Source organism: Cotesia typhae, unplaced genomic scaffold (assembly GCF_013202065.1).
Source record: "Cotesia typhae breed Kobodo isofemale line unplaced genomic scaffold, CoteBio_Ctyphae contig_11, whole genome shotgun sequence".
Classification (NCBI taxonomy): Eukaryota; Metazoa; Arthropoda; class Insecta; order Hymenoptera; family Braconidae; genus Cotesia; species Cotesia typhae.
The window spans coordinates 5,843,198-5,856,879 of NW_027423711.1; the positions used below are offsets into that span (position 1 = coordinate 5,843,198).

Sequence of the window (13,682 nt, forward strand, 5' to 3'; positions counted from 1 at the left end):
AAAGAACAATGTAGACAATAAAGTAATAGTTACGGAGAATGGTAGGCTTATTTGATTATCGGAGCAAATCGGGACGTAAAAGGAAACTCACACAACTATTTAAAACTTATTTAAATGAATAATCAACAACAATACGCTATTCTTTAAGGATTAAAAAAAAATTGCTCTAATACATCCGCATACTGACATCTTTACGATTCTTTTTTTATAAAATATTATTTTTATATTTATATTTTAACACGTTGGCCATGAGATATTTAATAATGAATCACTAATTTGTTGAAGGAAAAATAAAATTAATATATAAATAATTGTGAATCGAATTGCATTACTTCCGGCGATGATGTACTTATATTTATATTTATATATTATATCGTGTATGCGAAGGTAAAATATAAAGTGACAGTTTTACGACTACTACACTCGTAATTTAATCAAAATGACCCTTGAGAAGTTGCGGCCATTCTTTTCCGGTATATACATACGAGTAAAACAAGAGTTATATTAGTGTAATTGCAGACTCTTTGTTACTTCAATTACATTGTCTAGACAACCGGGTTGGGCGGATTCTTTTTTATTCTCCGCCTTCTCGTGTTCAACTAACTTATACATTGCTGTTAACTTTTTACAAGAGCTTGAGCTTTTACCGTTATATTTTTATCTAACATCATAAAAAAATTTTTTTTTAAATATTTACATTTACACAATGCTTATAATCAATAATCTCAATTATTCAGTACAAATACACCTCTGGCTGATGAGGAATTAACACACACACACAAAAAAAAAAAAAAAAATCCGCTGCGGACAGGATTCGAACCTGTGCGGGTAAAACCCAATGGATTTCAAGTCCATCTCCTTAACCGCTCGGACACCGCAGCTCACGGAAAATAAATTTTTACAGCACCTATATAGACCAAGTATACTATCTGCGTTAAATTATAATGCTTACTCAGGTGATATAAATGCTATCAACAATAATTTGAACTCATTAATTAAAAAAAGAAAAAAAAAAAAAACAATTCGCTGCGGACAGGATTCGAACCTGTGCGGGTAAAACCCAATGGATTTCAAGTCCATCTCCTTAACCGCTCGGACACCACAGCTGAAATAACAGGTTATGTTTTAAATGGGAAATATAAATTCATATAATTAACTCTGGATAGACTGAAACATTTAATAATGATAAAGGCAATTACTCAGCATACTCAGTACTTGAACTGCAGTTGGTTTATTTCTTGTATATATATTTATAAATACATGATTAACTCACAAGAATACAGATAGTGGAGTGATAACAGTAATCACCTCAACGTTAAACTTGTGGCTATAATTGTTGTTGAAATAATTAATTGGTCATTAACGATCGTTAACGAGCGTTATTTTTTATTACCTTTGTCGTAATTAACAATTTAGTCATCAGACACATGTATCGTTATATTTAAATCGACAATAATATTTAGCAATTATTGAGCGACATCCTTAAACGTACTCATACTCAAAGAAGACAACCGTGATGAGCTCGTTAGTGACACGCAGCTTGCACATTGTCTTACAATGTAAATTAAATGTTTATGACTTTTACTTTAGCTTTATAATTATTAAATAATCTTGTGTTCTAACATTGAATTTGGAATTTAAGGCAGTAGTTACTTTAATGAGAACGGGACTTAATATTTCGACGGGCGTCTCGTCACTTGTTTTTTCCAGTATAGCAATATTAGCAATAGAAAAAAAAGATTAGGAAACATTTTTAGGCTTAATCTTTTCTATTTTATTTAGCATTCTCGTTTGTTGAGTGGTGTTGAGACTTGTTGGAATGCCTCCCCCATTTCGCGGATCATTTTTCACCCGGACAATCTTGAGTCTCATCTACACAATGCGTTGTTACCTCACCTTCCGTGACATCGCATTGTCTGACAGTGACGAATCGAAATACCGAACTTGACTTTTCAAGTCATCGGTTTTCGCGTATAGATATTTATTTATTGCCTATACACCATTAATAGACAAATATGCAATAAATAAATAAAATAAAATCTTATAAATAAATTATAGTTATCGTATATGTATGCAGTATCTTTATATTTGTCATTGATACCATATTCGAATGTTGCCCCTGATCAAATTATTTATGTCTCTCATCCCATAAATAATCATTTAAATAATGGATGTGACTGATGTTACTCTGTATCTTTTATACATTATATAAGGATAAAAAGGGCAAAGTATTTTACCAATTACCTAAGAGTTGAATTGAATTTTTTCAAATTTTATTTTCATTTTATTCCACCTAAATAAACTCTGGTGAGCTGACTGACTTTAGTGATGCGAAAAAAAAAATCACAAGGTGCAACTGTTGGAAGTGACGGACGTTTGTCAACTGACAGGTGACGAGATATCCCTTTGCTTTTTTTTTGTAAATTTAATTTTTAGTTTTATACATGTATAAATAAACCTTTTTCTTTCATTTATACATATATATCGAATCGACAAGTGTCGTGTATATTAAGTAATCCAATATCACTATATAATTTAATTAAAATTTAAGGTTTTTTTTTTTTTTTGTTTTTTTAAATTTAAATTCTGTCAGCATGAATATTAATTTCTTTTTAAAATTACAATATAACAATTTATTATAAATTATAAAATAAAATAAGGCGAAAAAATAATCTCTGCTCTGTGCGATGGAAATTTATAAAAGTTAATATTATATTTTTTTAACAGACGGTAAATATAACTGTCACCGTAACGTCACATATTTGCACTTGATATAATGATTAATATGATTAATTTAATCTCAAGTTACATAAAAGAAAAAATGTATTTGCTTTCCTAATTGAGATAACACTAAATTTGATGAAATTAGAGTTTTGTTCTTCAGGCGTAATTTCTTCATACATCGATTTTATTAAAAACAATCATTGAAAATATTATTTTTTATTTGGAATGATCGGTATCATCGACAACGCGACTAAAACCCAAAGTATATAAGTATATATAATACACCGAACATCGGTGGAATTAACTGAATTGAAAGGAAAAAAAAAAAAAAATCGGTGTGTATATGTTGGGTTATAAGAAAAATGAATGAAATAAAATAAAATAAAAAGTAAGTAGTGTGTAGACTATGGCATGGGTAATTTATATTAACGATGTTTGCGGCTCTTTGAAGATCCGCGATATCCGTCTTAGCTTCTCGCGAGACAAAAAACGTGGTGAGAATACTCTCATCATATGATTGCCTGTGCTTTTCTCAGGTTAAGTCTCACCGTTTTATTTAATTATCAACAACAATCACGTATATGATCTTTATTTATTTTTATAATCTATTTTATTGAAGGCTCCAATTTGTAAAGCCATGATGTTATTAATTTTTTTTTAATAATACATATAAAATAATTACGCATAGAATTGTAGGTGAGAATTTTTATTAAAATCCGGGAATCCTTCGGGAATTAATCTCCTTTGTAGCACGAGTACGAGGATGTCCTTGCATCGGCATCAAACGCGCCGGCCTTTCAATTCGTCCTCGATAACAACGGGGCCAATAAGATGCGGTAGCATGTTTAAACCATTATAATAAAAATAAATGAATAATAAAAAAAAAAAAAAAAAAAAAAAAAAAGGTTAGTGAAACACAGGTGAGAAAAAAATACTACAACCGGCCTATAAACATTATACATGATTTCTAGCGTCCATCGAATTGATCAAGAGCAGATCATTGAGGCTTATTCAATTCAATAATAAATATGCTGTATGTTGAGAAACTTGATTTTTATTAGAAAACATCGTCTAATAGTTAATAGTTCATATTACGTTCAATGTAATACCTACCAATTGCTGCTCGTTAAATAATTTATTTTATTTCTATTCAGAACCTTGCAATATCCGCTCGAGTTTTTTTTTTCTCTCTCCAATTATTCATTAATGGGATTAATTTATTGTTTAAAAAATTCCTTGAATTAGTTTTCTCTTAAAAACTATAGTTTAAAATTTTTTGGATGAAAATCTCGGGAATTAATGTTTATTCTTTGAATCGAAAAACCAAAGGATAAAAAAATGACATAAACATTGATGACAAAACGGTGTGTGGTCGTTATCGTGATCTTTTAATGACGGCGTCTTGGATATTGTGTATATAATATATAATATGTGTGTAAATTTAAGAAGTCGTCAATGTGTTGGTATTGTAGTTTACGACCAGTTTATATATTTTAAAAATTTACATACGTCCTTGCTACCTAACTAGGACGTTTCTTTCATTCTATATTCCAGATGCAGCAGCTACACAACTGTTTCTATATATCTCTTTAAATAACACACAATTGAAAGTTTATCTTATTTTATTTTAAACTTATATTAAAGCCTTTTTTCCTCTCTTTCTTGTTTCTATAAAAAAAAAAAAAAAAAAAAAAAAGTTGTGGGAAACAATTCAGAGTATATTATACTACTACGGTATAATCGTTTAGCTGCCGAGACAACTCTCTGCGGTAGGTAGTTAACTTGATCACTAAACATATCTATATCGTATTAGCGCTGATAACAGACACTAAAATGACCATTTATTTATCGTTATACACATATTTATTTATCTATCCCATTAACAGTATTAATTAATAATAAATTTTTCAATATTATAATGATAATAATAATAAGTTAACTGGTGGGACATTGACTCAGCGCTAAAACATAAAATGATCAACGATAAGAGAAAAATTGAGCGGTTTAGTGAATATCTGTATTAGCAACATATTATTTGATCGGATGACGGGATTGAGTGAAAAAAGTATCTCATTATACTCTCGGTTACGGTGAAGAAAAATGTATGCATGCTTTAGTCTTAAAACCCGTGCGAGAGAACATGTATACGATGAATATTTCAGGGAATTTATCAAAGAGCCGCGCGACAACTTTTATCCACTGGCGATCGTCATTCGATAGACATTAGCGTAACAGCCGAGAGCTAATTGATGCCATCGCCTCTTTCAACTCCTGCTCCTGCTCCTGCTCCTGCTCTTGTCATTTACTTTTTATTATTTTACACTCATCGCTTACCTTTGGGATCTTATTTACTTCTACCGAATAAATAATCACCTTGCTTATTTTTTTCGATTATTATTACATCAATTCCACCGTACACATTTTAATTATTTTAACCGATTTATATCATTTCCGTTATTAATAATAATTATAATGATACTGTCATTGTCAGAAAAAAAAAAAAAAAATCTTTATCGACAGATTTATTAAACTTTGAATTTCTGCAGTAAAATACTAAAGAGATACAGAAAAAAATAAATAAAACAACGAAACTCGATGAGTCGAATTTCTCTCATCTTTTGCGAAGATAGGAGAATCGTGTCGACGAATGGTCGTGTCCGGCAAACAAATTGCACGATACCTCATAGTAGCTTGTTACCAACTTCTTCACCTTTTACTTTTTTTATTTTCTTCCAACTCATGATTATTTATTTATTATTTTCAACGGTATTAATTACTTAAAAGTTAATTCTTTAATAGTCTTGACTTGAATTGAATTGAATTGATGTGAAATTCAATGATCGAGAATCAATCAATCTCTCGCGTCCTTGATATACAGTTATTACTATTTATTTATTTATTACTTCTTTTTTACATTGAAATAAATTAAAAATAATTTTATAATAATAGTAATAAGTACAACAAAGAGATGTATATAATATATAGGGATGTAGTAGTGAGATCGAGGGGTTAAAAAAGGGAGGAGTGAAAGTAGTTTAAGAGGGGGAGAATTTAAGTAAAGAAATAAGAATGGTTAGGTAGCAAGCTTGTTCACGTTTTGGAATGCTTTGAAGGACCGCGAAGAGACCGACTCACGCCCGTTAAAGTTCTATAATCCAGAGGATGGAAGAGGACTCATCGGTTCGCGGTTGTTTTACTCAAAACTGTTTGTTTTAAATAACAACTAATAAACAAACATCATTCAGTAAAATCCTATAAATCATCGAGATAAAAGTTATATTATATTTGTTTATAATATCTCTGAGGTTACAAAATCTTTGATGCCGACAAACCAAAGATGAGCGATATATAATATATATATATATATATATATATATATATATATATATATATATATTTCGAGTAATTTCCTATTGGTTTATTCAGTTCACCCTCCTCGCAGTTCCTTCTCTAATATAATTCCAATGGTACAATAGACGATAGCGCCGGTGAGGTGATTCTCCGTCTAGGCATTCTTCAACATTCAATTAAACTCGAGAGTTAAAAATAGTTTTATCGTAATACAATCATACCAATAATTTTAATTAATACTACTATTATTGTTGTTGTTGTTGTTGCAGATAAATGTTCATCAAAGATCATTAGAAACAGCAGCAGGATTAGAGCTTTGTGCAGCAGCAGCAGTAGCAAGTGGTAGTATACCTCAAGGTCAGCCAAATAGTACAGGATCAGTAGGATCAGCACCAAGTCCAGCGTCGCCTCGACCTACACCTCAATCAAGACAGCAGTCATTAGGCGCCTCCCATCCTTCTCGAACTCTAGATGACGATCGATCTGCGGATGGTAACGTAATCTTAGCTGTCATGATTAATTTAACAATCTAAAATTAAATTAGAGTAATATTGTGATTTATAAGACTAATACTTGGAATATTATATTAAAATATTCAGGAGCCGGAACGACAGCTGATGACTCGGATGACGGAGAAAGCAGAGCGCAGTATGTAAACGCAAATTGCGTGGTGTTTACCCATTACCGTGGAGACGCGGCTTCTGAAGTTGAAGAACACTTTCAGCGTGCTCTGGCCCACGACAAAGTAAAAGGTTTGTTGGTATTATTTAAACAAGATACTACATACTAACAAGCCTCGTACATTATAATATATCCTACTATCAATTGTTCGGTTTGTCGTGACAAAGCGGTAAGGTTTAAATTCTCTTCACGTCACCAATAGCGGAATAGAAAAAACTAAAAGGTAAATAAGTTGGTGGTAAACCAAAGAAGACAATGAGATACTGTTTTAAAATAAAATAAAATAAAAAAGGAGGGTTGGCAAACGATCAGCATTGCGGCTATATCCGAGTCGCTAAAGGCCACATTTATCCGGCCGCAATTCAGGATCATCGGTTCACTATCCTGGTTAGAATTCAAGACAACACCGACCTAATTGTTACGTGCCTAGCTTTTATTATTCTGGTTAAACGTTTATTCATTTTATCCTTACTCCTGCTATTTTCTCTTTTTTTTATTTTTTTAATGCTCCTCCATCCCTTATTTTCAAGCTCAACAGTCAACTTACGGGCGTCTTGTTCTTATTTTTTTCAACGCCATTCTTTTCTTTTCGCTATACAATGTTCTACGTTATTCTCTTAATTTATTTTTTCTCATACCTTTTTTAATTTTATTTTTCCGTGTTCTTTTTCCGTACACGCACTAGCGGTAAATTAAGAGCTTCTCGTTTCTACTTGCAAGCCACAAAAGTGACGTAGATGAGTAGAATGAGGAGGCATGAATACTAAGGAACGATTTTAGCCTGTGGAATGCCAAGAGTCTAATGAACGAATATATATATATATATATATATATATATATATATATATATATATATATATATATATATACTTTATATACTTACTATCTACCTACCATTTTTAAATTCTTCACAATATTAATATTAATATTCAAATTTTACTACTGAACAATAAAATCATTCACATGAATATCAATAAAAAAAATAACTCTAATATTTGCAACAATTGACAAAAGCATTGAAGAAATCCACGGTTGACTTTTAACTTGAAAGACCGAGAGGAATTTTCGTTGTGTCAAGAGTTATAAATATATATATATATATGTGTACATTTTAGAATTATTTACCCTTTCATCTCAAACTCATAGTTTATATTATTGCGTTCTTATGTTCTATCTTCTATCTTGGCTTCTCGAGGAATACTACACTATAATTAAACATGTGCTGACGTTTTAATGACGTTAATTAATTAATTGTTATTAGTCTTATTGTTTAAATGATAATTGTTAGTTAAATTTCAGCATACTCTGAATTTACAAACTCTTTGATGTAATCAGACACCTATTTTATATGACACACAATAAATGATTTGGCTATTAAATGTTTAAGGGAAACTAATTTATAAAAAAAGGTTTTTTTTTTATTTTATTTTAAAAGCACGTGTATAGTGATAATAATGGGTGTACGGTTAACTTCCATTACAAACAGTAATAACAGCAAGTCCAATAAATTGAGCGCGTAGTCGTTACGCGTCGTAGCCTCACATTTATTTAACGCCTCACTAATATGTGCGGTACTGATGAACATGTGTATGTAATATGTAACAAAATGAGAGGGGCTGAACGTTGATGAATTTTGATTAATACTATCGCCATCATCATCATATATAATAAAATATAAAAACTGGTAGCAGTCTTTTACTCCTGATAAAATTTCATAACAACACTTTTGAATAAAGATCAAGATTAAAAGACACTGCGAGTGTCTTACAGTTTTATTGGATCTGCAATTACTTGACGACATATACAGAATATGTACAACAACCAGGGCTTGGGATCAAAGACACCGGGTGACATACGTTACAACGCTCTAAATCGGAGTAACAAGCCATCGAGTCGTGTCAGGACATCAATTTTCAGTTTCTCTATCTTCCAAGACCTCTTGCCTCTTTAACTTAACAAATAAAAAAATAAATAGGGGATGTTTAAGACTTATTGTTGGTATTAATAATTTTTTAACTTAAAAAAAACCAAATATATACGTATGTACACGTTTTGCGTTATTAATTACCGTTATTGCGAATATGGCAAAAGACGACGTGAAAGTGTTGTCAAGTGTGAGTAAATGAATAACATCTACGGATCAACAGCACTCGCGACATCTTTATAATGGGGAACAATTTTTGGAGTGACGCCAACAAACATGTATCTAACCAACTTACATATTTATCACTGAGGATAATATATTATTAACACTAGTTATTGATTTTATATCAATATCATTGGAGATTGGAGTTTTTAATAAAATAATAATAATATCTATAGAAGAGGCTGTTTGCATAACTGTTGGTTATTTAGTATTGCTCTTCGGCATCAAGAGACCCATTGAGACGCATGCAGTTAAGATATGCCGCTGCACATGCACTCACAAGACACAAGAATAATGCCGACTGGATAAAACCGACACTCTGTTTCTTTAATTGCGTTAATAAATAAAGCTCCGTCTTTTGCGGTTAAGTACTTTGTACAAGAGAAGAGATATCGCTTACCAAAAGCATTATTGCCTGTCAAAAAATAAATAATATTTTTATTTTAATTATCTTATTAATTGAAAGTAAATATAATATTATTGATGAAAGTATTAAAATGTTTGAATGAATAAATAAGTGATAGAGAAAATAAGAGAAAGGATCAATACTAATAGTTTGTAAGGGAATATAGTCAAGTATTAGAGAGGTATAAGAGAATAATAAGCCAATCTGCAAAATCCTAAGCGGCGCGTTTGAGAAGCATATTTCAAAGTATCTCTGTGTAGCAGGAGCAGGAGCAGTAACAGCAGCATCAACAGCAAGAGCAACAGCAGCCAAACCCCGTGACTCTCTTTTGGTCTCTGTCTCTCCCCAGTGCCTGGATTCCATCCGTGGGAAACAATGCGGACCTGGGTTCTTCGTTCTTCTTTCTTATTCTGTCTATCTCATCCTATCCGTTGTGTACCATACGACTTGTTACCAGTACGTGTTGTTGCGGGTGGTTATATCTTCTTACAGACAGACTCGCCTCGAATTCTCCCTCTCTCGGCCACGCTTACAATTAAAATATACCTTAGCTATATCTAGTTATTGTCCTCTTTGGGTTAACTTTCGTTGGTGTAATGCTCGTAATGGACATAAAAAAATAAAATTTTTTATAATGACAATAATGATAAATAAATTAGTAGGGTTAGATGTTAACGAAAAAGCTCAATGAGTGAACAACCAAATAAAAAGGACAAATAAACGGAGGTTCACGATAATAATGAGTTAGGGAACAGGTTCGATGATATCGCCGGAAGAGGAATGGCCCCGTGTGAAATAAGCCAAGATAGGAATCCTAAAATCCGTGTGACGGGAAACGGGAGAGAACTCTGAGAGGAACAACGACAAGCTTCTGGCTTATATTCTAAAGTGACCGTCTTGTAAAACAACCATTCGCGTGCCTTTATTTTATTTTTATCAACTTAACTAAATTCTTTCTCTTTATTTATTAATCCCGTGGTTTATTCTATAATATATATAACACTGATTTAAAAATTATAACTATTACTTGCAGAAAATATTCCAATGTCGACGAGGAATTTCCCGCCATCCTTCTGGAATAGTCAGCATCCCGGTGACGTCTATGAATACCCAACAGATCCTTGGCACCCTCATTATCCTCAGTATCATCACAGGTACTTATTTTTTATTTAATAGAATGTAATATTATAAATATATTTTAATTTAATAATGGAATAATGGAATAATGGAATAATGGAATAAAATAAAAAGGGCCGTCCACGAGTATCACCACCACAATATGGCGGCAGCAGCGAGCTACGGCGGATTGTTACTCGGGGGTGCAAGAAGTTTAGGGCACCACACATCGCACCATCACACGGCGGCCCATCATGCCCACGCAGCAGCAGCAGCTTCGTATAAAGACTGGACGTCTGCGACGCCTTCGCAATCCCTCGTAGACGCATCCTCAGCACCCCCCTATCACGGCCCCTATGCACCCCTATCTGGTGAGTATTGGACCTAATTATAGAAAAATTATCGTCAATTGGTCCTTAATAATTTAAAGCCCTTTTATTAGTTCAATAACTTATCTTTTTTATATTCTGTACAGTTATATACATATAGTAATGGTTAATTATTATTTCTTATTTCAATTAATCGGGGTTAATGCCAACAGCAACCGACCAACCCCATGTCTTATATGTGTATTAAAATTTAAAGAGTCTCATTAATTAATTAATTAATTTAATTAATTTAATTAATTAATCGGTATATCAAATTATTTTATTTGTAAAATTGTTAATTGTAAAACATTGCTATGAAAAAAATTTATTTATAAAAAAATAAAGATAACTATATAATTATTAACAATTGTTGTTGAAAAAGTATTTCTTTATTTTTATCAACCACCAATAATAATAACATATCGCTGTTATAATGTTGTTTGTTATTTTTAAGTGGTTTTGAAAGAGAGAGAGAGAGAGAGAGAGAGAGAGAGAGAGAGAGAGAGAGAGAGAACAAACAAAAAAATACAAAATGAAATAATATATAAGTGCGTGGGGTTGTGTTGGCCCCAGTTAATTCTTTTAGAGTGGATCCTGCTGTCCCTTTTCACCCTTTTTATCCCACTCACTAAAACTCTCCCATCATTATATGACATGCTCGATCGTCAATCGTCAATTCTTGATCCTTGATCCTCGATTGCCCGGCAACAATCAGTGACCACCAAATAATAAATAAATTTAAAAAAATAACCATTATAATATAACATATATCTTGTCCTCTCTTAAAGATCGCTGCATTGAGATATTAAGAAAGCCGGCTAGGCCGCATGGCTATTGATCACAATCACAATCAAAAATAAAGGACACATTCTGAATTCTAATAATAAAAGACATCAGACATCACCTAACATATAAAAACAGCCACTAACTGAAATACCATATCAAATAATAACAATAATAATCATAATCATCATTTTTAAATACATTTTTAAAGAATTAATTATTTTTTTTTTTAATTTTTTATATAAAATTATCAATTTAATATAAAATTTGGCTTACACACTGAATTTTCAATTGCAAAATAAAAGTAAAGATAAAAAAAAAAATATGTGTCGTTATAAAACGGCATAAAGATTGTTTCGGAGGATGATGGGAGAATGGCGCGGTGTGGCTTGACGCACAGGTAGAGGAGAACAAGAAAGACAGGCGGTCCTTCAGATCCCCGCAATTAATAAGAGCTTAATGGAGGCCGCGACCGATAGCCACACTCATCTCTCTCTATTAAATTTCTTTTGCTATACATTTATCTTTCTCTTTGTCTTTATCTGCTTCCCAGGGAATAAGAAAGAAAAATTTTTTTTCTAAAACAAAAAAAATAATATACATTATATATTATTATTATTATTTTTATCACTGTATATAGTACTAGTCTAAACTGATGTATCAACGTTGGGGAACAAGTATCTCCTTCTAAAAGACTCTCAACAACATCAGTCTCTTATTTCTCAACCGAAAATGATCGCGCGACAAAAAGACCAAGGGAGTAGATTCAGTAGTAGTGGTAGTAGTAGTAGTATCTAAAGGAGTAGACAATGTAAGGTCCTTTATAAATGTGTGGTCATCGTAAAACATTTAGCTGGAATAAGGTGCTCGAGACACGTCCGCAAAAAGGCGTCTCATATCCCGCCATCATTGTTCAACAGCACAAATAACTCCTTGATATTATCAAGGATCACTTGATCTCCAATTATATAACAACAATTCACTGATATTATTTTTTTTGACTAATTTATTAAAAATTTTTAATTTAAATTTTGAAAATCAAAGCATACATAGGTGTTGTACTAAACAAACAAGTGGTACAGCATTGAGTTTGAGCGTATAAGTATAAAAGATAAATGTTATTTCGTACATAAGTAGTAAAACTCGAGTTGACAGAGAATCGAGGGTGCAAAGAGCCGGCTCTAAACAAAGGGGATACAGTACCTGTTTGTCAGACAGAACCAGAACTACTTTATGAGGTGGGCCAATGCTACAAAAAAGTATCCAATAATAAAAATAAAAGCAAGACAAGACAAGACAAGAAAAGAATCGTAGGGATAAGAAATAAAAGGAATAAAGAAGAGTGTAGGGGGTGGCGGTGTAAAGCTACCGAGTTGTTTTATTATCTCTAAAGATTTTGATGTTTCTGAGGGATAAGAGATTTAGGAGGAGAAGGAGGAGGAGGAGGAAGGGTTCTTGTTGTTGCTCCGGTTATTTTATCATTGTTTTTTTAACAGAGTGAAAGAGTAAAAGAGTGAAAGAGTATTTCTGGTGATGCAGTAGTAGTACCAGTAGCAGCTGTCATTTATTACTCTTACTTGGTTAACTCTGGACGAGCAAAGACACGCCTTCATCCGAGAACAAACCACGCCTATCTGGTTGTTCCCTTGTTGCACATTATATTACTTTGCTTCTGTACGGTCATATATGTCGATTGCGTTACTTTTACTTGGGTTTTAGTTTTATTGTCACGTCAGATTAAGATTAAAAATAATAACCATTTTTTTTTAAGAACTTTATTTTTATCTTGCGTTGGCTAATTGATATAATTGCCGACTTATTTATGCTTTTACAAAAAATATTATTTCATTTTTATAAATTCGGTTTTTTAATTGCTGACAAATCGACATTGGAAAATATATAAGGACATTAGTAGCCACTGAAAAATATTATACCTTAGTTGTACATATTGATAAAAAAATTATTTCTTAAATCAAGTTAATTTTTTTATCAGTGTACCTATGAAGATAAATTGATATTACAGTGAAATTAGTGTTATGTGTAAATATGTCTATATAAATCAATATATTTATTTAAGATAGAATAAATATATATATATATATATATA

At 31.9% G+C, this 13,682-nt stretch overlaps 1 protein-coding gene and 2 non-coding genes across 3 annotated transcripts in view; 1 reads left to right on the forward strand and 2 right to left on the reverse strand.

Moving 5' to 3' along the window:
• The window catches only part of Vg (transcription factor vestigial), a 31,791-nt gene that overhangs the window by 13,844 nt on the left and 4,265 nt on the right, over positions 1 to 13,682 (forward strand). The window contains exons 2-5 of the mRNA XM_074248319.1: positions 6,345 to 6,567; positions 6,675 to 6,827; positions 10,342 to 10,462; positions 10,560 to 10,795. Coding sequence (XP_074104420.1) covers positions 6,345 to 6,567; positions 6,675 to 6,827; positions 10,342 to 10,462; positions 10,560 to 10,795 — 733 coding nt within the window. The remainder of the gene's footprint in view (positions 1 to 6,344; positions 6,568 to 6,674; positions 6,828 to 10,341; positions 10,463 to 10,559; positions 10,796 to 13,682) is intronic.
• Positions 800 to 881, reverse strand: Trnas-uga (transfer RNA serine (anticodon UGA)). The gene has a single exon. It is a non-coding gene; the product is annotated as a tRNA-Ser (tRNA).
• Trnas-uga (transfer RNA serine (anticodon UGA)) lies at positions 1,025 to 1,106 on the reverse strand. Its single transcript has one exon. It is a non-coding gene; the product is annotated as a tRNA-Ser (tRNA).